The 22,375-nt window shown below is 56.2% G+C and overlaps 1 protein-coding gene across 1 annotated transcript; it reads right to left on the bottom strand.

Annotated features, from left to right (window-relative positions):
* Positions 1-1,350: 1,350 nt before the first annotated feature.
* Positions 1,351-22,375, bottom strand: PLEKHM1 (pleckstrin homology and RUN domain containing M1). Its single transcript, XM_050911637.1, has 12 exons — positions 22,054-22,375; positions 18,524-18,612; positions 16,589-16,836; positions 14,495-15,130; positions 12,855-13,248; positions 10,698-10,938; positions 9,291-10,199; positions 7,385-7,530; positions 7,008-7,201; positions 6,483-6,546; positions 5,746-5,903; positions 1,351-2,234 (listed from the first exon to the last, which is right to left on the bottom strand). Exons 2-12 carry the CDS (start codon positions 18,563-18,565, stop codon positions 2,105-2,107), a joined length of 3,162 nt encoding a protein of 1,053 aa, XP_050767594.1. The 5' UTR covers positions 18,566-18,612; positions 22,054-22,375; the 3' UTR covers positions 1,351-2,104.

Genomic DNA, 22,375 nt, shown 5'->3' on the forward strand with positions numbered 1-22,375 from the left:
CTCATAGGCTGGCGGCTGCTGGGGTGTGAGCGTGGCTGGATCCGTCCCGGCGTGCCCCGGCAGCGGGGGGTCGTGCGGGGCCGGGGCGGCGATGGGGGGCAGCTCCTTCACGTACTGGGCAGGGATGTAGAAGGGCCGGGTGTCCCCGCTCCTCTTGACGTGCCACCAGTGGTGGTTGGTTCGTTTCAGCAGGACGTAGCGCTCGTTAGGCTTGATGGAGACCAAGGTCCCATCCTTGGCTCGGTACTCGAAGCCGTACTCCACCAGCACCAACGCCTCCTCTGCCGGCACCGCCGCCTCCATGGCCGCCCTGGCACCTCAGCCTGCGGGAGACGGGGCGGGGAAGGGGCTGACGGCAGCTCCCAACCCCTCTTGGGGTGCGCGGAGACCCCAGGGGAGCCGAGCTGGGGGTCCCCGCTGAGCCCCAGCCTCATGCGCCCGTTCCACAAACTGCCCAGATCCGCCTCAAACCGCCCCGGGGTCGCCGCCACTGTCCTCACCCACCGCCCCCAAGCCCCCAAAGCCACCGAGCCCCAAGTCCCTGAGCCCCCAAAGCCACCGAGCCCCCAAACCTCACCTCCAGCCGGCGTCGGGGTGCAGGCGGGGGCGGTGGGGCGCGTGGCAGCGGGTCCCGCTCGTGCCCGCGCCGGGCTGGTCCCGACTCGCCTTGGTTTCCTGCCGGCGCCTCGCCGAAAGACGGGGCTGGGCTCCACGCCGGCGTTGGGTGCCCGGCCCCCCGACCGGAGGAGAGGGGCGGTGGGGACCCGGCCTGTTTCCTCCCCTCAGGGTGGGAGGGAAGGGACGATGGCGGAGGGGACCCGCTGCCGCCCGGCCGAGGAAACGGCTCCTCGGGAGGTTCCTGCCGCAGGAAGGGCCCTGCCCCGCGGCTGAGCCGGGATCTGCGCTGCTGCCGGATCCGGCATGGCCTCCCCAGGCAGGGGGATGGGACCCCCATGAGGGGGGTCCCATGGGAGCTGCCCTGCCTTGGCTTTTGGCCCCCCCCCCCCCCCCTTCCAGGGAGTCTCACGGGGGTCCCTGTGCTGGTGGGTGCACCCCAAACCCCACCCCACCAGGATTGGGGTGGCGGGGAAAAGAACCACCGGAGATGCCGACACTGGTGGGGAGCAGATGGGAAGGAAAACGGGGCAGGGAAAATGGGGCAAGGTCCCCCAACCAGCCTGCAAAACCCTGGAGGACGGGCAGGAGGATGGAGGACAGGGAAGGAAGATGGAGGACGGGCAGCATCCCCATCCCCAACCCTCCTCCCACGGAGACACAGCTCCAGGTTGGACCTGCGATTTGGCACCCGCTGCGGAGAAGCAAACCCCGAACACGGCTTCGCTCGTCGTTAAATAAACTTTAATTATTTTTGCATTGGGGGGGGGGTGTGTGTGAAAGGAAAATAAAATTTCTTCTGAGGATTAAAAGCAGCAGGCGGGGAGGAGCAGCCCGGCTCTTCTCTCCCCTCTCTTCCTGGAGGCCACGGTGATGGGTGGGCTCTCCGAGCGGGAGATGCTCAGCCAGCCCCGGCGTCCGCGGTCACCCCGGGGCGCGCAGGTCCCCTAAAGGCACAAGTGTCACTTCGCCCCCTCCGCCCCCGCGCGGCTGCCGTCACCTCCTCGGAGCAGGCCAGCTTGTGCAAAACCCCCACGTAAAAAAATACCGTTTTTTCAGTATCGAACATCCTAAAAAACTAGAGCTTTAATCAATGTCAGTTATCCACACCCTTGATTGGAAATCCTGATTTACACCCTGGAAAGCCGCCGGGTTTTCCACCGGGAGGGGATGTACCAGGTTGGCACCAGGAGGGCGACTGGGAGCATCCCCGAGCAGCACCGGCTTACTGTGAGTGGGGGGACCGCCCTTTCCAGCCCCCTTTGCTCAGCCCTGGGTGGGCACAGGGTCCCTCCGTGGGGCAGGAGCACCCACGCCACATCACCCAGCACCGCCAGCTCCCTGTCCCCAGGGAAGGGCCAGGCGCAGGATGAGCTCCCGGGCAGGAGAGGGGGGGTCTCTTCTCTGCACCTCCCGCCGGCCCCTTCCCCTCGGCGCTAGTCCGGCTGGATGAGGAGCCAAGGGCAGCGTCGAGGTCAGTCCCTGGATGCTAAAGGCTTGGCTCCACGCTGGCCTCCGCCTCCAGCTTTCGCTGGTACCTCTGCCGGCGCTCGCAGCGGGGGCACGGCTTGGCGCTGGCTTGGCAGTCCCGGTGGAAGACGGTTTTGCATTCGCTGCACCTAAGAGAAACCAAGGGGGAAAAAAAAAAAAAACAAAACAACCCACCCTGTTGGTAACATCAGAGCAAAGACCGAACTTCTCCCCACCAAACCAGACCTGGGGACACTTCCTCGTCTCTGTTTCCTCCAAGCACTTGCTGAGCACAGAGCCCTGGCCGCAGTGAGAGCCAGCTCTAGCTCAAGATGAACTTTGCTAGCAGGAGCAGTAACTACTCGAGCAAAAGATCCACCTCCAGCAAGCTCACAGCAAAAGCAGCAGCTCGCCCGGAAAGAACATTGCGGGCAGCTGCCAGCACGCTGCCGTTTTTTTGCAGATGAAAGCGGGAGATGTCGAGTGAGGTTTGCACCTTGCTTTCGGAGCGGCGACAGCACAACAGCAAAGTTTCAAGGCTGAGACACCAAACCCTGCAACGGTGCACGGCGGTGAGAGCCCGGCTGGGGATGCATCGCCGGCGGGAACGGGACGCAGCTCAGTGCCAGAGCGTGGACCCTCTGCGTGCCGGGGCCTGGGGTGCAGCCAGGAGACCCCCAACCCTGACTGCGGGACCCGCACGTGGGAGGGACACTGCTTGGGGACATCGGAGCCGCAGGGAAGGGGACGGGCAGCCGGAGATGGCGTTGCCTTTGAGCCGGCCGGCTCCGGGCAGGTCTTGCCAGCGCCCGCCCAGGACCTCCCGGCTCTGGCTCAGCGCCACAGCAGGAATGTAAACAGCCACGAGAGATACCTTGCGCGGGGCCGGCAGGGAGGAGACAGCCAGCTCTGCGAGGGGCGTTCACCACTTATCTTGAGTCAACAGAAGAAAAGTCCGTGCTACGACGGCTGAGCTCACTTTTTCCCGGTCGCGATCCCCCACCTCGCCAGCAGCAGCAAAATGCAGCCCATCCACATGCCAGCGGGTCAGCTAGGTTATTTTTTAGATGCCCTCAAGTGCAAATACCTGGTGCACAATCGATGTGTGAATACCACTGAATACCTTAATTTTCCAAAGGATGAGCGGAGAGGGGAGCGGAGAAACGCCCAGCAGCGCGCCAGGCAAGGGACCATGACGTATCGCAGCCTGGGTCAAATCCTGCTCCTGACAGGCGGCTGCGAACCCCGAGTTACTCAGGATACGGAAAAGGCTCGTGCACGGATAGCTGGGATGGGGGGTGCTGCCTGGCGCCATGCATTTTCCCAGCGGAACACATTTTCACGCGGCTTCTCCGGATTAGCAGCGGTGGCGGCTCCTCCCCGAGCACGGGGGGATTTGTAAAGCCAGGGGTTGGTTTTTACCCTGCGTGTTTCTGAGCGAGCGGCAGCCGAAAGGCGGCATCTCCCGCTTCCACCTGCCCGAGCAATGGCTGCAGGAAGCGGCCGCCGCCGCCGCTGCGAAAAGGAGAACGTCCCGCGCCCGGCTGGGTTTATTGTTAGGAGGCGTTTCAAACGCATCCTGCGGCAAGCGACGCCGTGACCCCGGCAGCTGGCTGTCCCGCGGGGCGGGCAGAGGGGCAGGAAGCCGGGTTTAGCTTGGCAAGGATGTTGGTCGAGCTGCTTTCCTGCTGCACAACCTCCTCCGCCAGGAAAAAAAAAAAAAAAAAAAAAAAGAGGTCAACAAACTTCAGAGCCCGGCTTTACAGGACATGAGACCTCCGGCCGGCTGCCAGCAGAGCTCAGCCCCACGTGCCTGCTCTTTCCAGAGCCCGTATGCTCTTTTTCTAGGGAAAATCGGTCCCCCGGGATGTTGTCCTCTGTAGCAAGCGTGATGCTGTCCCTGCGGCAAGGAGGGAGAGCGAGCAATCCTGCTCAGCTGCCCTGGAAATATTTGCAACCACCTAACGCACGGGGTATCCAAGGATCCTGTTCTTGTTGGCATTTTCTGCAGCTTCTGGATGTCGCTGCTCGCTTTTAGGGACTGCCAGGCAAAGCAAGAGCACGCAGCCCATCAGCCTGTTAAACTCCTCTGCCAGGATTATACTCATTACCGAATAACCGTTGAGCTGTGGATCTCTCTCCACCTATGATGGATGGACCAGGCTCTTGGGCTGGAAGGTTCTGATATTGATTTCTTTAGAAAACCCTGACGGTGGGGATAAACACCCCCCTCCTAACACACCCATCCCACTTCAACGTCTGCTCAGCTGCCGGACCCCGTGCAGCAGTCGACCCCGCTGCAGGCAAGGACCCTGCCTGCAAAGGACGCAAGCTCCGCAGTGTCCTGGTTTCGGCTGGGACAGAGTTAACTTTCTTTTTAGTAGCTGGTACAGTGCTGTGTTTTGGATTTGGTGTGAGAATGATGTTGATAACACTCTGATGGTTTAGTTGTTGCTAAGGAGCGCTTATCTTAAGCCAAGGATTTTCAGTTCCCCGTGCTCTGCCAGCAAGCCGGTGTGCAAGGAGCTGGGAGGGAGCAGAGCCAGGGCAGCTGACCTGAACTAGCCAAAGGGGTATTCCATACCATGGAACGTCACGCCCAGTATATAAACTGGGGGGAGTTGGCCGGGCGGCGCGAATCGTGGCTCGGGAACTAACTGGGCATCGGTCGGCGGGTGGTGAGCAATTGCATTGTGCATCACTGGTGGGTTTTTTTTTTTTGTTTGTTTGTTTGTTTCCCTTCCTCCCCCTCCTTTTTTGTTATATTCCTTTTCATTATTATTATTATTATATTTCATTATTACTATTGTTAGTATTATATTTTACTTTAGTTATTAAACTGTTCTTATCTCAACCCACGAGTTTTACTTTTTTTTTTTTTTCCTCCCCCCTCTTTCCTCCTCCTCACCCCACTGGGAGGGGGAAGGGGGAAGTGGCTGCGTGGTGCTGAGTTGCTGACTGGGGTTAAACCACGACATGCAGGCAGGAGAAAAACCCGGATGAAAGCCAGTGTCCCCCCCCCTGCCCTGCTGGGAACATCCCCAGCCTCTCCCCAGCACACCCCACAGGGCTGCCCACCGTTCAGCTCCAAATCTGTGTCCGTGTGTCCTTCCTCCCCTCCTTGGTTGCAGAGGGGTGTATGAACAGTCCCACTGCTGCTTCTCCTTCCCTCCTGCAGCCCCTGGAAGGGGCCAGGCTGAATTTGGATGGGAGATGTGTTGGCCAGGTGAGCGAGGCAAGGGCACGCAGCACCTTCATCCTCCTCCTCCTCCTCCCCCGGCCCCCTCTGCTGCCCTGGGACCCAGCACCCAGCGACGCTTTTGCAGGCTGACAGCAAGGTGCTGGGTGGCCCTGCACGTTCAATCTGCAAAGCCACCTTGCTCGGTGACATCTCGGCTCTGTGAGGACGGTCCTCTCCTGCCCCAAACAGCCCAGTTTTGGTTCGGATCGTCTTGGGGCTGGTGGGTACCACGAGGACATGGGTACCACGAGGATGCACAACCAGCTCAGCGCTATTTCCAGGCCACCCTGGGGCTACGTGCCTAGAAAGCAGAGAGCTCCCGAGAGGGAACCCAGGGGACGGCCCAGGCTCTTGGGAAAAGCCAGGCCATAAGCTCGGGCGGCCTCGCAGCAGCGGGACGCGACGGAGACGTCGCTCACCTGGTGGTAGTGTCAAATTCGAAGGGAAAAATGATGTCGCTGCTGTTGCAGATCTGGCAGATGAAGCCGCGCTGGGTGCACAGGTCGCAGTTGTAGACGTGATGGGAAGCAAACTGGAGCAGAGACTGCAGGAAGGTCTCAAAGACGCCGTCGGCTATCTGCGGGGCAGAGACAGGTCAGGCAGGCGCGGAGCCTCTCTCCCACCGGGTTTGCACTGTGCAAAATCCACATTACACCCATTCTTTGAGCTGCTACGTGAAGACCAGGCCGTCCTCCAAAACCAACCCAAAACTCACGTGCCTGGGTCGCAACAGGACCCCAGGGAGCAGACAGCAGCACCCACAACCTGCCAGGACGGGGCTCCTGGCTTTGGAGTTGGCGCGAAATCCAACCACCCATCACCTCCAACGTTATTTGCAATAGATACAAGTTTGCGTGGAGACGCGCTAGCAGCAATGCCGGCTTAAATAGGGGTGAAACAATCTATCTTGTGTGATCTCCGTAGTGCTCGGAGGATGCAGGCTTGTGCCAATTATTTTGGCAAATTAAAATAAAGGCAATTATTTGCCTTTAAGCTGATGTGCAAGCTTGCAGAGTGCACGTGATGGATGAGAGCAAGGCAAAAGGAAAACGAAGCTGTTTGAAACCTTCTACTGATGATGATGAAGTGCCATGCCTGACAGAAACCGGGATGTTTTCACCAGCAAAACCCCTACGACCACGCAAAAAGCTCTCACCTGCCTCAGATCAGCGACACTGTATTTGTGGGGACACTCCAAGAGGTAGTGCCTGTGATCAAGCCTGCAAAGAAGCACAGAGAGGAAGACGGTAGATGGTTTCCACCACATCTTCAACAGCTTTGGAGCAAGGGGGAGCCTGGATGACGCAGCCTCTTGAAGAAAATCACCGCAGACCTGATTTTCGCATCGTGCCACACGTCTCAAATCCTGCCACTGGAAATCGTGTGAGAGCATTTCAAAGCGGGGGAAAGAGAAAATAAATATCTCATCTATTTTCCCAGGTGTTTCCTGCCCAGCCAGAAGCTCCTCGGTCAGGAAGGTGTTTCCTGAGTCACATCTCAACGTGCCGACCCAGCCAACAGACGGGTAACTCCTTAGAGCAGATGACATGGAGCTAAAAACCAAGCCGTGCCTTGGCAGCGTCGCTCCCCGCTCCAACGGTGAGCGACGAGGAGGACCAGGAGACCATCGGGGTGCAAAGAGGGGGATGCAGGGGTAACGTCACCCAGAGAGGGACCTCACCGCTTGCTCAGCTCCTTCAGGGCCCCGCTGCGGCACATGATGAGATAATCTCCCAGCAGCTTCAGCTGTTCCCTGCTCCGGCGGATCCGTCCCATCCTCTCCACGTGGTCGTAGAGGCTCTCGTTGACCAGCTTCAGGTCGATCAGCGGCTGGTTACGGATCTGGGTGAGGAACTTCAAAGCCTGCCGGCAAACCTGGGGCAGAGAGAGGCAAGAGGTAGGCACGCAGCAAGGAGCAGCCCAGGAGGCTCGGAGGGAGGTGTAGGGTGGACATCTCCACCTCTGCTGATGGTGGAAACGTTCCGATGGACCTTCAGGAAGCGTAGGCAGATGCAGGAGCATTTTCCTGCTCCCTGCACCGACCGAGCCCGGACTTACCCCTCGTTTTGTCAGATCCCAGTTGTGGATGAGGCGCGAGGGAATCACCGTCTCGTCATCCCGGTGGCAGCTGTCGCAATAGTAGAGACCAGAGAAGGCGCAGAGCTTGGGCTTTGTGAAGGAGAAGCCGATCTGCCTGGAGCAGCCTGCAGGGAGCAGAGAGGAGGCGATGAGAGGGGACCCGCGCTGCCCCAAGAGCCCGCTCCCATCGCTGCCAGGATGGGGGAAGAAACTTTTGGGAGGGGGGAATGGGGAAAGAAAGTTTTTGGATGGGTTGGAGATCAGCTAAAGCCCACGTAGGATGTTCGGTGAGAGGTCCCCAGCCCTTCCCTGCAGACGAGGAGCCGTGAGTGAAGACCATGATGGTCCAAAGGAGTCTGGACTATCCCTGAACTCACTTTTATCCATCAAGCGGTTCAATTGTTTTGGTTTTTTTTTTTTTTTTAAGGAAAAGTGAATTCTGGAAACATCCCAGTGGTTTAGGGAAGAACCTAAATCCCACCTGCCTGCCCCATCACCTCCACCAGTAACCTTGCCCCATTTTGCCTTCGCTCAGCCCTTTTCTTTCCCGCTGCCACCGCAGGGTACCAAACCCATGTCTGGGAGGGATCCTCATCTGCAAGGGATGAGGTCGGGATGGATTAAGCCAAAAAAAGCCTTTATTATAGGGGTGGGTAACCCAGGAGGAACCCAGCTTGGGTCTCGGGGGAAATCTGCAGGGTTTTTATAGCGACTTGAAAAGCGAGCGCATCTCATTTGGAGTTGGGAAGGCAGGAAAACCCTTCGGGCTATTTTTAACGGGTTCAGTTCTCTAAAATAACTAAGCAAGCATAAGCGAACCTCTGTCATCCTCGAGGAAGGCTTTACCACCCCATCCTTCATGCTTTGGGGTAGCTGGAGCGCATCCCATAAAAAAAAAAAAAAAAAATTCATGGAGGGCAGGTGTTGCTCTTTGAATTAATAAAACAAAGCCGCTTTTATCGCTCACTATGCCCTGACACGTAAGGAAACCCCTCCTGCGCCAGGTTCGGGTGTCAGGCCGGGAGGGAGGTGAAAGCAGGGCAGGCAGCCCCCTAAGAAAACCTACACATAAAAACTGGGAATTTGTCTTTTCGGCTTGCTGCTTCCATCTGTTGGTAGGTGGAAGATGCAGGACAGAGCCTGGAGGGGAAGGTAGAGACCAAATAGAATGGAAAAAAAAATATATATAAAAAAAGAAGAGAGATTAAAAGAAAAAAAAAAAAACCTGCCGGAGGGTAAAAGAAATACAATTGAAGCAGGAGAGAAATCTGAAGTTTGACTAACTTACCAAGGTAAAGAGCAAATTACACCTCCCGTGGAGGTCAGCGAGTGTTACCCTATTAAACCAGCATCGCCCCGCATGCCGAGAGGCGTTAGTGGAAGGTTAAATGAATGTTTTTGCAAAATCAGCTTGTCACACCCATCGTAACATTCACTCCTGTGCTGCGTTACCAGAAAAACAGCATTTGCTCTTGATTGCGCTTTCCCCGCAGGTTGGGGCCACAAAATGCCCGGGAAGAGAGTCCTGGGCCTCTTGGTGCATCTAAGGCTGCCTTCAAGCCAAGACCCCCACTGTCTATACCATAAGCATCTTAAACAGGAGCCCAGTAGCAGCCCAGTTGGGCCTGTGCTGGGGTGGAATGGGGATTCGGCGTGGGGGGACTCACCCTGTGCACACAGACCACCAAAGGTGCCAGTGACCGGGGACGTGAAACCCCACCGAGGGGCTTTGGTGTTCCCTGGGGTTTGGATGGGGAAACCAGGAGCTGGCCTGCAACGGGCTGGCAGGACTCGGGGCGTCTCTAATTTGACGTCACCTCATTAACACAACATCATCCTCCAAGACGGAGCTGGGTTTCTTGTTTTTGGATAAGCCAACGTATACCTGCACAGATGAAGCTCTGCGAGTCCAGGCCCTTCTCCATGGGGATGGCCACCAGGTATTGCAACAAGAAGCCGTTCTCCTTCACGATGTTCTTCAGGACGACCTGGGAGTGCCCGTCCAAGCTGCCGCCCAGCGTCAGCGCCTCCTCCGCGCTCTCCAGGTAGGACATGAGCACCCCTCGGACCAGCTCCCTCCACGAGGCCGCTTCTTCTGCGTTCTCAGCCTGCAGCTTCAGGACAGCTTTGGAGGTGATCACCTTGAAGAACGCGGGTCCCCCAAGGCTCGTGTCTGGAAGGATGTCCTGGATGGTCTCTATACCGTAACTGTTGCTTAAAATTTTGTCGTTGTTCCTGACTTTAAAGCACTTTAAAGTTTCTAGAGACAGGGAAAAAATAAAAGGGACCCAGGTTTTGTCTACATCCATGTACAGAACAGCCTCTTTTATTGCATCCAGCTCCGGTTCATGAGCTGGAGTCCAGTCAAAGCTGTTCCCAGGCACGTCGCTGTACTGGAGGAGAGCAGCAGAGTTGCTGTGGACGGGCTGGCCTTCGCCACCGTCTTCTGGATACTCCAGCGTCTCCCACTCCTCCTCCTCCAGCTGAGGCCGGCACTTCTGCAATGCCTCGCGGATCCTGTCCAACCAGTCCTCGGCCTCGTCTCGAGAAGGAGCTCGTAGGTAGAGTTTTTTCCCCAGGAAAACCAGCTCGAAACGGCCGTCCGAGTGCGTCAGCGCCAGCGACTCGCACCGCAGCAGGGAATAGCTCTCGACACAGATGCGGTCCTCGTGGTCCAGGAAGAGCCGGAGCTCCAGCGGCGACAGCTCGCAGGAAAACTCCTTCCATATCCCCATGGCTCCTCTCCGCTCCAGGCTGCCCAGCTTCAGGAGCCCTCGGAAAGGGTTGGAAAGACCTGGGGCAAAAGCAGATATCTCAGTTTAACCAAAAAAGGGGAAGCCAGTGAAGAGAGAAAAGCCAACAGGCTGCTCGCAGCGAGCAACCAGAGGCATCGCAGCTTCGAAAGCCGGTCCTGGTGGACGGTGGGATGGCGCAGGAGTTTACAGGACCTTGGTCTCCATCATCTGTCCACCTGCATTTGGGTTTTGAGGCTGAGACCGAGTAGGAGGGCATAAAGGAAACGCGTCCCACAGGGTGGACAGAGACATAGGGACAGAGGCACCCAGCGTACCTCCTCTCCTCCTAAAACGCTTCCCACCAGAGCCGTTGTGGGCTCAGCAACGCCAAGGGAAGCTGCTCCACTGCCTTCTGTAGCTTTTAGTGCTGCCATCAGCTCAGCAACGGCAAACGGCTGCTTCCCAAACAGCCCATCACCCGAAACATCCCCCCAGCCCCTGAGCACTGCCCGGTGTAGATCCTCGACGAAAGCAGGAGAGGGGAGGGCGGCACGTACCCATCTGCCTGCGATGCACAACGCTGAAGCCCTTTTGTTCCCGTTCGGGTGACATTTTGGGCTTCCCGCTCTCGGAGGACGGCACCGACAGCCTTTCCAAGTCAAGAGCGCTAATGAGCCCTGGGGCCGGACCCTCGCCAGCCCCCTCCGGCCCAAAGCCATTGATGTCGGCTACGCTTTCGCTGCTCTCTCCCAGAGAAGGTCTGTAGAAATCATCTTCCGAGATCCAGCTCTTTCTTTTCTGTTCAAAAAGAAAAATAAATATATTAATTATCAAATTTATCGCACAATCCTCTGCCCCTTAAACACACACGCCCACAGTGACCCCTCCACAGGGGCTGCTCCCACAAATCCCATGCAGTGATGCTGGCCATTCCCACAGGGATGGCTCCCCTGCTCCCTCCGATCAGGGAACGCGCCACGGGACTGTGTCAGCAGCTGGCAAATATTGGGATTACATACTGGTGGGATTATAAAGTCCAAAATTGATCGGTTCTCTCCCCCCTAAAATCATCGAGGCGCTCAGAGGGAGACCACATTCCCTGCAGGAACCACATTCAAGATATCTGGTCCATGAAGTATTTCTGATACAGGGTGAAAAACCAGCCCTGCCATGGAAGGGTACGAGCTCGCCTCCAGCAGTGGTACCATCCTTGCTCCAGGAAGAACAGAGATGGGGAGAGGTACAGAGATGTCGTCTAGGATGAAACAGAGACCCACGGCTTACAAGCAGATGCTACGAACACCAGACCTGATCAGTACAGGCAAAAAGCAAGGCAGGGAAGGCAGAGGAAACCTTTGTCTCTGTATGTCAGGAGGGGATAAGACCCACAAGCAGAAGAAAGCCCATTAAGCTGAAAGAAAACATGGCTGTTAACTTCTCCGGGAGTTTTTCTGGCTACAAGAATGGAGCGAGGTTCTGGGACAAGGTCCCCGGACAAACACCAGGAGCAAAACACAACCCAGCTCAGTGCCCCGGCAAAAGGGAGCAGCTTCCCTAGATCCAGAGCATCCCTTCCAGGGCTGCATCCCACCAGGAACGACCTCTCAACTACCCTACGCTGCTTTCCAAGAGCCTTTTCTTCTGAATAACAAACTAAGTGACAGCAGAAGAGCTGTCACCACCCTGCAGCGAGGATCCTGCGTGGCTTGCGGTGCAGCTCCCAACGTACAGGCAGGCTCGGCTTACTCCCGGACCAGGAACGCAGGTTGCTCCGTGAGTCACACGAAAGCAGGGGGGAATTTCCTGTTGACACCGTATGTTATACATAGATTAGGTCAAACTGGCCCAACGCCACGAGGAAGCAGCGGAAATGGGATAACTGGGAGGGAGCTGAAAGGAGCAGAGACCAAAAAGAAACTATTTGGGGGGGGTATGAAGTATATCCTAACCTCACCAGGATGGAAACGATGGGAACTAGGATGGAAACAATGGGAACCAGGATGGAAAAGTCACTAACAGATTAGACAGAGGACAGGGCTGTTCAAAGAGTTTCCTAAAAGCAAAAGCAAGTGGATCCACTCCTCGGCAGCAGCAGGGGAAATCTGCCGCTGTTTCAGCTAGCCTAAGCACCAGGGAATGCCATCCTGCTCTGGGAACAGATGTGCTGCGTGAATATTTTCCCACTGGAAAACTGTAATTTTTTTCCCATCCAGTCAACCCTTTTCCCTCCTCTTACACGGACCATAAATGAAGAAAAGTCCCCACGAGAAACTCGACTCTCAGGCTGTTTTATCGGCTTGCACGCAGCCTATGGCCAGATTTGTGCAAGAGCTCGTCACTCTGCAGATATCGTTAACAAAACCAAAAACTTCCTGTTGCAGCCGCCCTTGGCGAGGGACGACTGGCAGGCCAGGCAGGGTTTCAAAAGCTTTGGTGCCTCTTTTACCAGGGAATATCCACTTTGACCCAATTTCTCCCAGGGCAGCTGCATGGACACAGCTCCACAGGGTGCAGGAAGACACTCATGGAGCGGGGAGCATCATTTACACCCAACTTGCTGTCAGGAGAGTGGAAGCAGCATGGAAGATGAGAGTTTGGAGAAACCAGTGCCTACTCAGAAGCTGTCACCAGTTTTATTTTCCTTCTCCATTAGATCTGCTGGTCAGGAAGCATAAAACCAAGGAGATTGATGGCAAGCAAGCTGTAACACCTACCGGACAACCCAGCAGCGGAGAAAGGAGGTATTCGGCCGTCGGGCTGCGGACTGCCTGGCTTGCCTCGCTGCTGCCGACCGTGCCGCTTCTGCCCGTCTCTCCTCTGCTGGGACCACCACGCCGCATGGCCGAAACTCCGGCAGTGCCGCCGGCTTGCGGTGCTGCATCTCCATCCCCATCGCCGGCAGTCACCGTGTCGCCCGTCCGAGCAGAGCCTGGACTGTTGGTGTCGGGAGGCGGTTGCCGGTGAGCTCCGTGGGACGGTGCCGGGGGAATGGGCGATGTGGCCGGGGGGCAGGCAGGCTGCCGCGGGGAGCAGCCCAGCACGCTGGGTACCAGCCGTCCCTCCGGGGCTTCCAGGCTTGGCTTGGCTTTGCTGAACTCGGACAACACCCTTGAAACAGAAAAGTGAACCAGTTTGAACATAGCTACGTTAACCAAACCCTATTAAAAAAACCAGTTATTGCCAATTATAACCACCCCAAAAAAAAGGGCTCAGCATCACTGCTCGTCTCCTGCGGGCTGGCAGCACTGCACGGCTGCAAAAAAACCCCGCGGCAGCAATCATGCTAACAGAAAAACGTGTGATTTGTGCCCTACAGAGCAGCAGTCAACCCCACTGCAGGCAAGGGCCCTGCCTGCAAAGGACGCATTTCCTAACTACGCGCATTATTGGGGTTTAATTTGCTTCTGATGGACGTCTCCTAACGGAGGGAGAGCGCTGGGTGCTCCCCACAGCCCCAGTCCCACGTACAGCTCCCGGACACGTATCCAGCCACAGACTATGTGCCAAATTTCAAATGTTTTCCTAATTGTTAACGAGCAATTATTAGTGGAGCCCGGCCAGACGAGACGCTGTTCCCATGCCCCTGCTTCACCACCAGCCAGGTTGAATTAAACCAGCCCAAGATTAAAATTCAAAATGACGTCTTGCCATCACGAGTTTAATCCAATCAAGGCGGGTTCTTCCAGGATCATCATAAGATGCAAAATCCTAGCAGTAGGTAATGATGCCATTATCGACGGGGAAGAACAGACCGCAGCTCTAAACCCTCTTTGAAGACCCTTATCGGGAAGAGGGTGCCTTCTCCAACCAGCACCCCGAGGCCAGGCTCCTTCAGAGCCAGGTTTTAAAGGTGGCAGGGAAAATATTTACTGATTACTCAGAGCTTATATAACCCGCTGGAAATCTTTGTGCTGGGTGTTTGGCAGAAATAAACCACGAGGATGACAAACTAACAACCTCCCTCCTCTACACTATCTGCCGAAGCTGCAAATTATAAACCTTTCCTGCAACATACACATTCCCGCTGCTGAAAGCCCCGGAGCATCCCCCAGCGTACGCCAGGGAGATGTGACATTCCTGAAACAGGGGAGCAGCATTTTTCTGACGTTTCTGCCCCGGTAAAGAGGAGAGACACACACTTCAGTGGCCAGGAGCTCATTTGTCGTGGCAGCAGGGTCCCAACAAGCCACGCCGAGCATTTCTTTTCACCTTTCAGGCTCTTTCCAGGAGGAAAAAAATAGCTTGTTAAAGTAAAACAGGGGTGAAAACCTTCCTGCCTATAGAGAGAAAATAAATGAGAGTCCAGGAGAGGGTTAAAAATCCCTTTGAAGAAGAGATCTGGGAAAAGACTCACTCTTGCAGCGACCTGTCCAGGTCCTCGGCGGTGGCCGTCCCCAGGTCGGAGTCGCAGGAGAGCGGCTCCTCGCTCCGCTCGGGACTGCGGGCGCAGTGAGCTGGGAGGATGCTGTCGGAGCCCAGGCTGGAGGAGAGCTGGGAAGAGCTCGTGGTGTTAAGGCTCAACGAGGACGACGTGAGCTTGGTTTTGCTGCTGGCTTTGCCGATGGGTAGGACGGAGGGTTGAATCTCGATCTCGTCCGACCCTGACGATTGGGAGATCGAACCCAGCGATGCTTTTCTGTGGGGTTCGGATGTCGAGGACGTGAGGGGTTCCAGCAGCTCCGAAACAGGACACAGACCGGACAGGGACAGGGGGGTGATAGTCCACTCATTCAAAACTGCTGATTTATAGGAGAGCTCGAAGGTTAAGGATGTTAAGCCCTGCAAGTAGCAAAGGAGAAACTCGCACTCTTCGGCATCTAAGAGCAGAGCGGTCGCTTGGTAGTATTCGGGCAGCCGGGACCTCTCCCGCAGCAGCAGCTTCAAGTAACACTCCATGAGGCCATCGTTCAAAGCCAGCCTCAGCCAGGCTCGGCAGCGGCCGACGTCCGTATTGATAAAAATGAGTTGTTCCAGCTCTGAGACAATATTTCTGGGGAAAGGGAGAAAAAGAACAGAATAGGACGTGAGCGGCTCCGTTTTCGGTCCCTCAAGGGGTGCAGGAGGGGCAGATCCTCCATCAGGAACTGCCCAACCTGCTCTGCTATGGGGATTTTAGGAGGTGGGACAAAAAAGGCTGTGGAAAATCTCTTTCCTTCATGGAAAACGTGGTTTCCCACGGAGAAAAAAGAGCTCCTGAATGCCCCAAAGCTAAATATATTGGTAACGACCCCAGGCATCCCTGGGGTGCCTCTGGGTGCTCCTCCTCTCTCTGGCTGGAGGCCTCTCCCCCACATCGCTTGCCCTGGACCAAGGATGCAGAGGGGGAAATTCCCGCTGCCCCTGCACGTTGGTGGGGCTTGCTCTGGCTGGATACTCCTTGGTGACAACCGCGTATCTAAATCCTAGCTTCAAATTTAAAATCAGCCAAAACACAGTGAAAACTGCTGCAGAAGCCCAAAAAAAAGACCGGGTCAGGTTGAGGTCCTCAAGCAATCTCAGCCTCCTGACTTTAACCGTTCTCCCCTAAAATCCAACAGCGACACCACGCTCCCTAATCCTGCCTGGTCCCAGCTCACGTCGGCGCTGCAGACGCTACAAAAAACAGAGCAAAAGTTTTGCAAGATTTTTTTTAATCTGTCTCTCAAGACAGAAGAAAAAACCTTCAAAAGGCACAAAAATATCCCCCGTAGCATGCGAAAGAGTTATTTTCATCCGCTCTTTCATAATTTAAGAGTCGGTGATGGAGTTGGACGAGGCTTTCAAAACTATTTGCGTGTGGGCTGTTATTTAGTGTGGGAGGACTCTGCTTAGGGAGTGGCTCAGAAAAACCCCAGCAAATAACGATAGTTATCCAGGCAAGACCTCCTCAAAGGTTGGTTGGGACGTGGGGAAACGGAGGCCAACCAAACCCAGCAGATCCAGGGCAGAAGAGAGACCAGACCCCTGCGCCGTACATCCCATAACCTGCCGCTGCCGTACCCCAGTGCAGTCACCGGGCTCCCGCTGGGGACACGGAGTCCCCATAGACAGCCTGGCACCCAAAAATGAATAAGAAAGGGGTGTGCCCTAAGCTGGCAGCAGCGTTTCATTCCTTAACTGTTTGGGGACGTCGGCTCACGCCTAAATGGCACTTTACCCCTTGCACACACCGAGAGGAGGCTGTGCTGACAGCACTGGGTGCCCAGCCCCGCATCGCTTGGCATCGCAGGGGCTTTACTCTCCTACCTGCATCTCCCAGCGGTCCCGGGTAGCCCCAGCCCCCCGAGACACCCTGTGAGAGCATCTCTTCCTCCGACTGAAGGGACTGAGCACACGGGACAGGGTAGAGACGTATCTTTCCATCAAGCCATCCTCCTGTTCACCATTCCCTGAATTTTGTAGCTTTTGCACCAAACAGAGGGGATAAACCTAAGCGTGCAAACACCTTTCGGCAGGGATGGGCACTCACCGATGGGTGATGCTCTTCAGCAGACCCCAGAAGACCGGCTGGGGAAGCGGTCCCCGACCCCCTCCTTTCTTCCCTTTCCCTCCACTCTCTGCCTTTATATGCTTCGCCTTCAGCCCGTGCACAAAGACAGCTTCCAGGGCGCTGCAGAGGGTGTTCGCGTTCCCATCGTCGCTGGTTACAACGGCATCCGAGGTCACGTACTGCTTCTGCAACGCCTTGATGGCATTCACCAGTTGCTTCTTGATCAGCTGCAAGACAGGAGTTACGTGCTTGGATTATAAAAAAAATTAGTATTAGGAAAGATTTCATATAAAAGAGCTCAAAAATGGCAAGGCTCATCCAGAGCGAAGCACCCCACGACTCCTGCTTCATCCACGTGCTTCGCAGCGGCTGTTAGGGAGCACCATAGCTGAACCAGTCAAGCTGGCGACTCACACTCTTGGTATCACAGTTCCTCTGGCTTTTTTTTTTTTAAATGAGTAATTTATGCAATTTTAGTTGTCATTTCGGAGCCCACTGGGTTGCTGGGGCTGCCTTTACAGCGTGCGGTGCTTCCTCTGCAGACACCAAATTGCTTAAGAGGACGGGGAGAAAAAGAAACCGGCTCTTTCCAGGCGCTTGCTCGGGGGAAACACAGGGCTTAAATAAGCATGAGTGAGAAACGAGACGCTCAGAGGAGGTAACCCGCAATAAGGGCTGCGATATCACTTGAACTCATGCAGATCAGCCCAAGCAGCATGTGACGCGCTAACGAGTCCCGCCAGCAGAAATCAAAGCCATCGATCTCGCTCTCAGCAGCTCGTCTGTGTTGATTAACCCACGGGTGCTGCTGGGGACAGGCCCCCCCCCCCAAAGAAGATGCTTTTGGAAGGACGGCTGGGGTTTAGCTGCTGCCTTCGGAGAGCCTCGGTGGGCTCTGAAGTGGGAACACGGGAATTTTACCTTCCAGCAGCTTTGCTTCCCTCTTTCTCACATCCGTCGAAAAGAAGCAAGCTCAGTGAATTTAACAATTTTACGCTGGTGCAGACGATTTTTTTTTCTAAGGCAGCGGAGCCCAGATGTCTCAATCAACTTATTTAAAATGAAAGTTGCACTTCCCAGCAGGCATTTGGCAAACACTGCAAATTCAGCCGGGACCCCATCAAACAATTTACGTTTCGGCATCAATCACGCAGCATTCAAGGCGAACGCTGAACGGCGCCAGCCGCTGCAACTGGGGCAGGGCAGATTTTGACTCGAGCCTGGGTTGGCTGCGTAAACCCGTATTAAATTTCCAGCCCAGGATATTTTTTTCAGCATCTAAATAAGATTTCCAGCAGCTGTAGTTCAAGGACAACAGCCGGGGGAACGTGCACCTTATCCCTGCTCGTATCGGGGACGCTCCTTGCAGCAGGGGCTGTTTTCCAGCTGCCCCACAGATCTGCTAGCACAAGCAACCTGCCTGCGAGCAGCAACCGTGGGCTAACAGGATTAAAGAGTGCAAATGATTTTATCTGTCATGCATGAATTAATTCTGCTGTGGGATGAATTAAACACCCGGTTTGAACCGCTGGGTTTGAACTTTGCTCATTAAACATGTTTAGACTCCGAAAGCTGGGTAAAGAAACCCCGAATATACAGAGCAGCGATGCTCCTTCACCCAGGTATCAGGGCTGAGCTCCTTCCCCTGCCCCACGCCGGGGCTTGCCAGGAGGGGCAAAGCCCAAGGTAGAGTCCGGTGTGATTTAACTCATGGCCACCCTATTTGCTTTAACCCCCCCCATGCCAGCCAAACCATCAAGGATCCTCTCTGCCGGAAAGCACGAGCCACCCTTCACCCCTATCCCAATCCCAGCTGGCAGCACCGACAAGCCCTACCACTTCCCCACCGGTAACTGGAGTTGCACTGGGGAGTAACTGGAGCTACGTGGGGAGGTTTCAGGGCATCTCGCTCACCTGTATGGCTTCCTTGGGGTCATCGGCGTGGCTCGAATGCATCTCAGCTGCTGCCGCTCCCCACGCCAGGCGCTGCCTTCACATGTCACCTTTGGGACAAGGAGGAGGAGCACGTCTGAGCACCCATTTGGTTTACACCTAACTCACCTGCCACGCAAACGGCACCCGGCATCATGCAAGAGGCACGGATCACACACCGAGGCATTTTGCAAGCGCTCACAGCCAGACCGCTGCTGGATTCGAGCTGGACTGACCCACGACCGCATCGAAACACGCCAGGCTTCCCGGGGACCAGGAGAGTTTCAGGCAAAACAGAGCGTGGCCAAGAGACCGAGAGGGAGTAATTAACCCTTGCAAGCTGCCCACAGGCAGCTCTAAACCTGGCTGAGACGCCGGGCTGGTCAAGCCAGCAGCGATGCACGCAGGGCCAGGGACTGCTTCCCTTCTGCTTCTACATCACCTGCAATACCCAGGAGCCAGCAAGGGCATCAAAACAGACATTTAGCGAGTGAGCCTGAACGACGGCACTCAAAAACCACGTGAATGGCATTAAGGCGGCCCAGACAGAGAGGTGTCACCCCCCAGCAGACCCTGGGCAGAGGTGACAGCAGCTCATCCCTCTGGTACTCGCCGGAGGAGCGATGCTGCTGCCAAACCCAGCTGGGATGGACCCTGTCGGAGGCGCCCGGGCACTTGCCCCGATGGCACAGAGCTGTCTGGGATAGACGAGAAGGAAGGATGCAGGTTACTCCATCAGGTTTCCAGTCACTCCGTTCAGAGGCAGATGAACCCCAGGATCTCCCCGCTCCTGGGGGCGCGGATGGCAGGGCTGCTCTGCTGCAGCGGGTTTTGGTGGGAGAGAGAGAAAAATCAGTGCCCTCCCGCTACGGGAAAGCCTGGCGAAACCAGAGCCGAGCAGGCAGCGGCAGCCTCGCTGGGGTCCTCTGCAACTGCAGGGTGTTTGCAGGCAACAAGGGACCTTTGACTTCTGACTTTTGGCCTCCTGCCCTGTTCTTCAGAGCTGTCTGCTGACACCAAGCTGTGCCTGGAGCTCTGTGAGCAAAGCATGTGGCTGTCAGCAAGATGCCTGTCACACGGCTGCGTCCCGGCTCAAACACAGCGCGTCCCAGTGCTGAAAAGGGTCTGAGAGCCGCTCCAGCACCAGCTACTGCTGTAAAGCTTTCGAAGGATGTGAGAGGTTGGAGAAGAAATTTATTCCCTTGAGTTGGAAGCACTTGCCGTCCAAATGGAGAAGGAGAGAGCCCAGCAGCTGACGGCAGGGTTTGGGTATGCCCACGGCAGACAACGGGCTTCGTATGGCATCGATACTTCAGATTTTATTTCCAAGCCAACACAAAACCCCCAGAGCTTTCCCCAAGCAGAGCTAATGGCCTCAACCTGCCCCTCTCCCTGCACCGTGAGCCGTCAAACCAGGGCAGAAACACGGTTTGCAGACCAGCTCCTACACGGCCACGGCCAGTCCCGAAGGCAGTGGTGGTCCAAATCCAGAGCAGCCCAAATCTGGAGCAGCCTAAACCCGGAGCATCCCGAATCTGGAGCATCCCGTGCATGTATGGCACCAGCCGGTCCTGCTCGGAGCAGCAGGTCAAGAGCTCTTTGGGGACAAACCCCAGATCGATCCTCAGTGTTTCCAGAGTTCACAGACAACTTCACAGAAAAGGAAACTGTTTTCGCCATGACTTGTCATAAGATTTCCTCTCTTCGGGTTGCAACAGAGAAATGGGGGAGCGCAGTGATTACAGGAATGTTAACCTGTGGCTCAGAGGCTCGAGGCGCTGCTGGGGCTTTTTGGGGGGAGTGAGGGGACACCTCAGTGACAGCAGCGGTTGATGAGGATTGCAGAGAAGCCATCTCCATCTCTGTCCTCCGCATGGGAGGTTCAGGCTCCTCGGGGCCGGGCAGCCTCTGCCCCTTTCCCCGCCACCTCCTGCAGACACCCTGCAAACAAGCGACACATCCCGCCCAAGACAAATTCAAGGTGCAAGAGCTGGGGGTGGGAGACCCAAGGGTGGGAGAAGCAACCTGTGGGCACAGGGTGGCATTTCTCATGCCCAGAGAGGCAATGTGGGTGTTTCAGCTCCAGGACTGCACCCGCTGTCTGTGCTCTCGGCATCGGCCACCCGGCGTCCCCAGCCGGTCACAGGGGAGGGGGCGACAGCGGTGTTTTTCCAAAGACCTCGTACCTCGTCCAGGTTTTACTAAGCGAGTGGTATTACACAGGCTCCTTTGCCGGCATCACCTCTCCCAGCGTCTGCAGGAGGCGAGACGCCGAGGAGGACACCCACTGCCTTCACCACGGGACTCTCCACTCCCACCACGACCAGTCCAACCAGTTTGTTCCAGCGCCATGAATCCACATGGCATCGCTTCTGTTGGGGCAGCATTTTCCTGAATAACAAGTGCAACGAACCAGCTCCGAGGCGGATTTCACCTAACACAAGTCTTCAGTGAAACACGGGGAAATCGGACCGGCGGCCCTGGCGCCGGGCTAGCTGGCTCTAGAAGGAACCAGAGGGCTCCGGAGCACTTCCAGGTACATCCTGGAAAGCCATGGCTGTTCCTTGTGATCTTGAAAGGATAAGAGATGGGATGGATGTGCAAACACAGAGATGAGCACATCTACAGTAGAAAAAAACCCACATTGTTTCCCAGCAGTCACCACCCCGGAGGCTACGCAGGCAGAGCACAACAGCTCGAGTAAAACAAAGAAAATAAAACAAGTGAGAAATAAAAACAGCCAGCAAGCTGGCGCGGTTAAACCTACCGAGGAAGAGAGTTGCCGGTGCGAGAGCAGAGCTGTTTATTTACCAAACTGCTGCAAAACAGCCATATTCTTTGGGAACAGCTTGTTCGAATCAAGCCTTGTGCCGGGAGAGGCAGAGACCCCGTCCCACAGCTCAGCTCTTCAGTCTCCCAACAAGCGACGCTCTCCAAGTTATAAATAAACAGCAGGTCACCGCTTGCGCTTTGCGAACGGAAAACAACAGCCCACGACGACGGCGTGAACTGGTGACTCAAGGCCTGGACGCGGAGCCAGTCATTTTCCAAGCACGAGTGCTGTGCCAGTCACCCTCCGCCTCGGGGAAATGAGGGCTTTGACGGGCCGGTGGGGCCAAGGGCCCGTGTCGGGACAGCCCTCTCCTCCTACACAGCTTCTGCCTTCCACCCAGAGCCCGTGCACACCCAGCCACGCTTAAAAATACGAGCCGACCCCAAGCAGAAGCAGCCCGAGAGCAGGAAAGCCAGCTGGCACGGCCAGCGGATTGGCTTGTTGGAGGATAAAACGCCTCGGAAACAATTTGGCAAGGGTTAGGGCAGGGTTAGAGCTCAGCCCCGGCTCGCAGCAGCAGGACCCTTGCGGTTCAACTTCAGCTCCTTCCCTGCGCCCAGCCCGGCGCCACGCAGCACCGCCGTGATTCCCACTACAGGAACACAGGCATCGCGTAAGGGACGGGGACCAACACGCCACCCTCTTCCCCGCGGAAACGTCCTCCTTGCAGTTGACAAACCTGATGGTGGACGGAGAAGAGTCGCTGCTGAGGAAACCCTCCAACTTCTGCCCCCGCGGCACCGAGCAGGACGCCCAGGAGCAGCCGGGGGAGGCAAAGCGGCCGCTGAGCTCCCAGCGCTGCCCTTGATGGCAAAATTGTGTTTCTCGAATGCTCAAAAATGAGAATTTCTTTCAGCCTGTTGCCTGCTCCTGTACCAGGCTGCAATTTGCCGGAGCCGCAGGTAAAGCCGGGGTTGATTTTCCCCAGTGTCGCAGATGACAGAGCCACGGCTCAAGGGTGGAGCGGGTTGTGAAACCCCCAGTGCGTTGCGACAAGATGT

Source organism: Gymnogyps californianus, chromosome 28 (genome assembly GCF_018139145.2).
Source record: "Gymnogyps californianus isolate 813 chromosome 28, ASM1813914v2, whole genome shotgun sequence".
Lineage (NCBI taxonomy): Eukaryota > Metazoa > Chordata > Aves > Accipitriformes > Cathartidae > Gymnogyps > Gymnogyps californianus.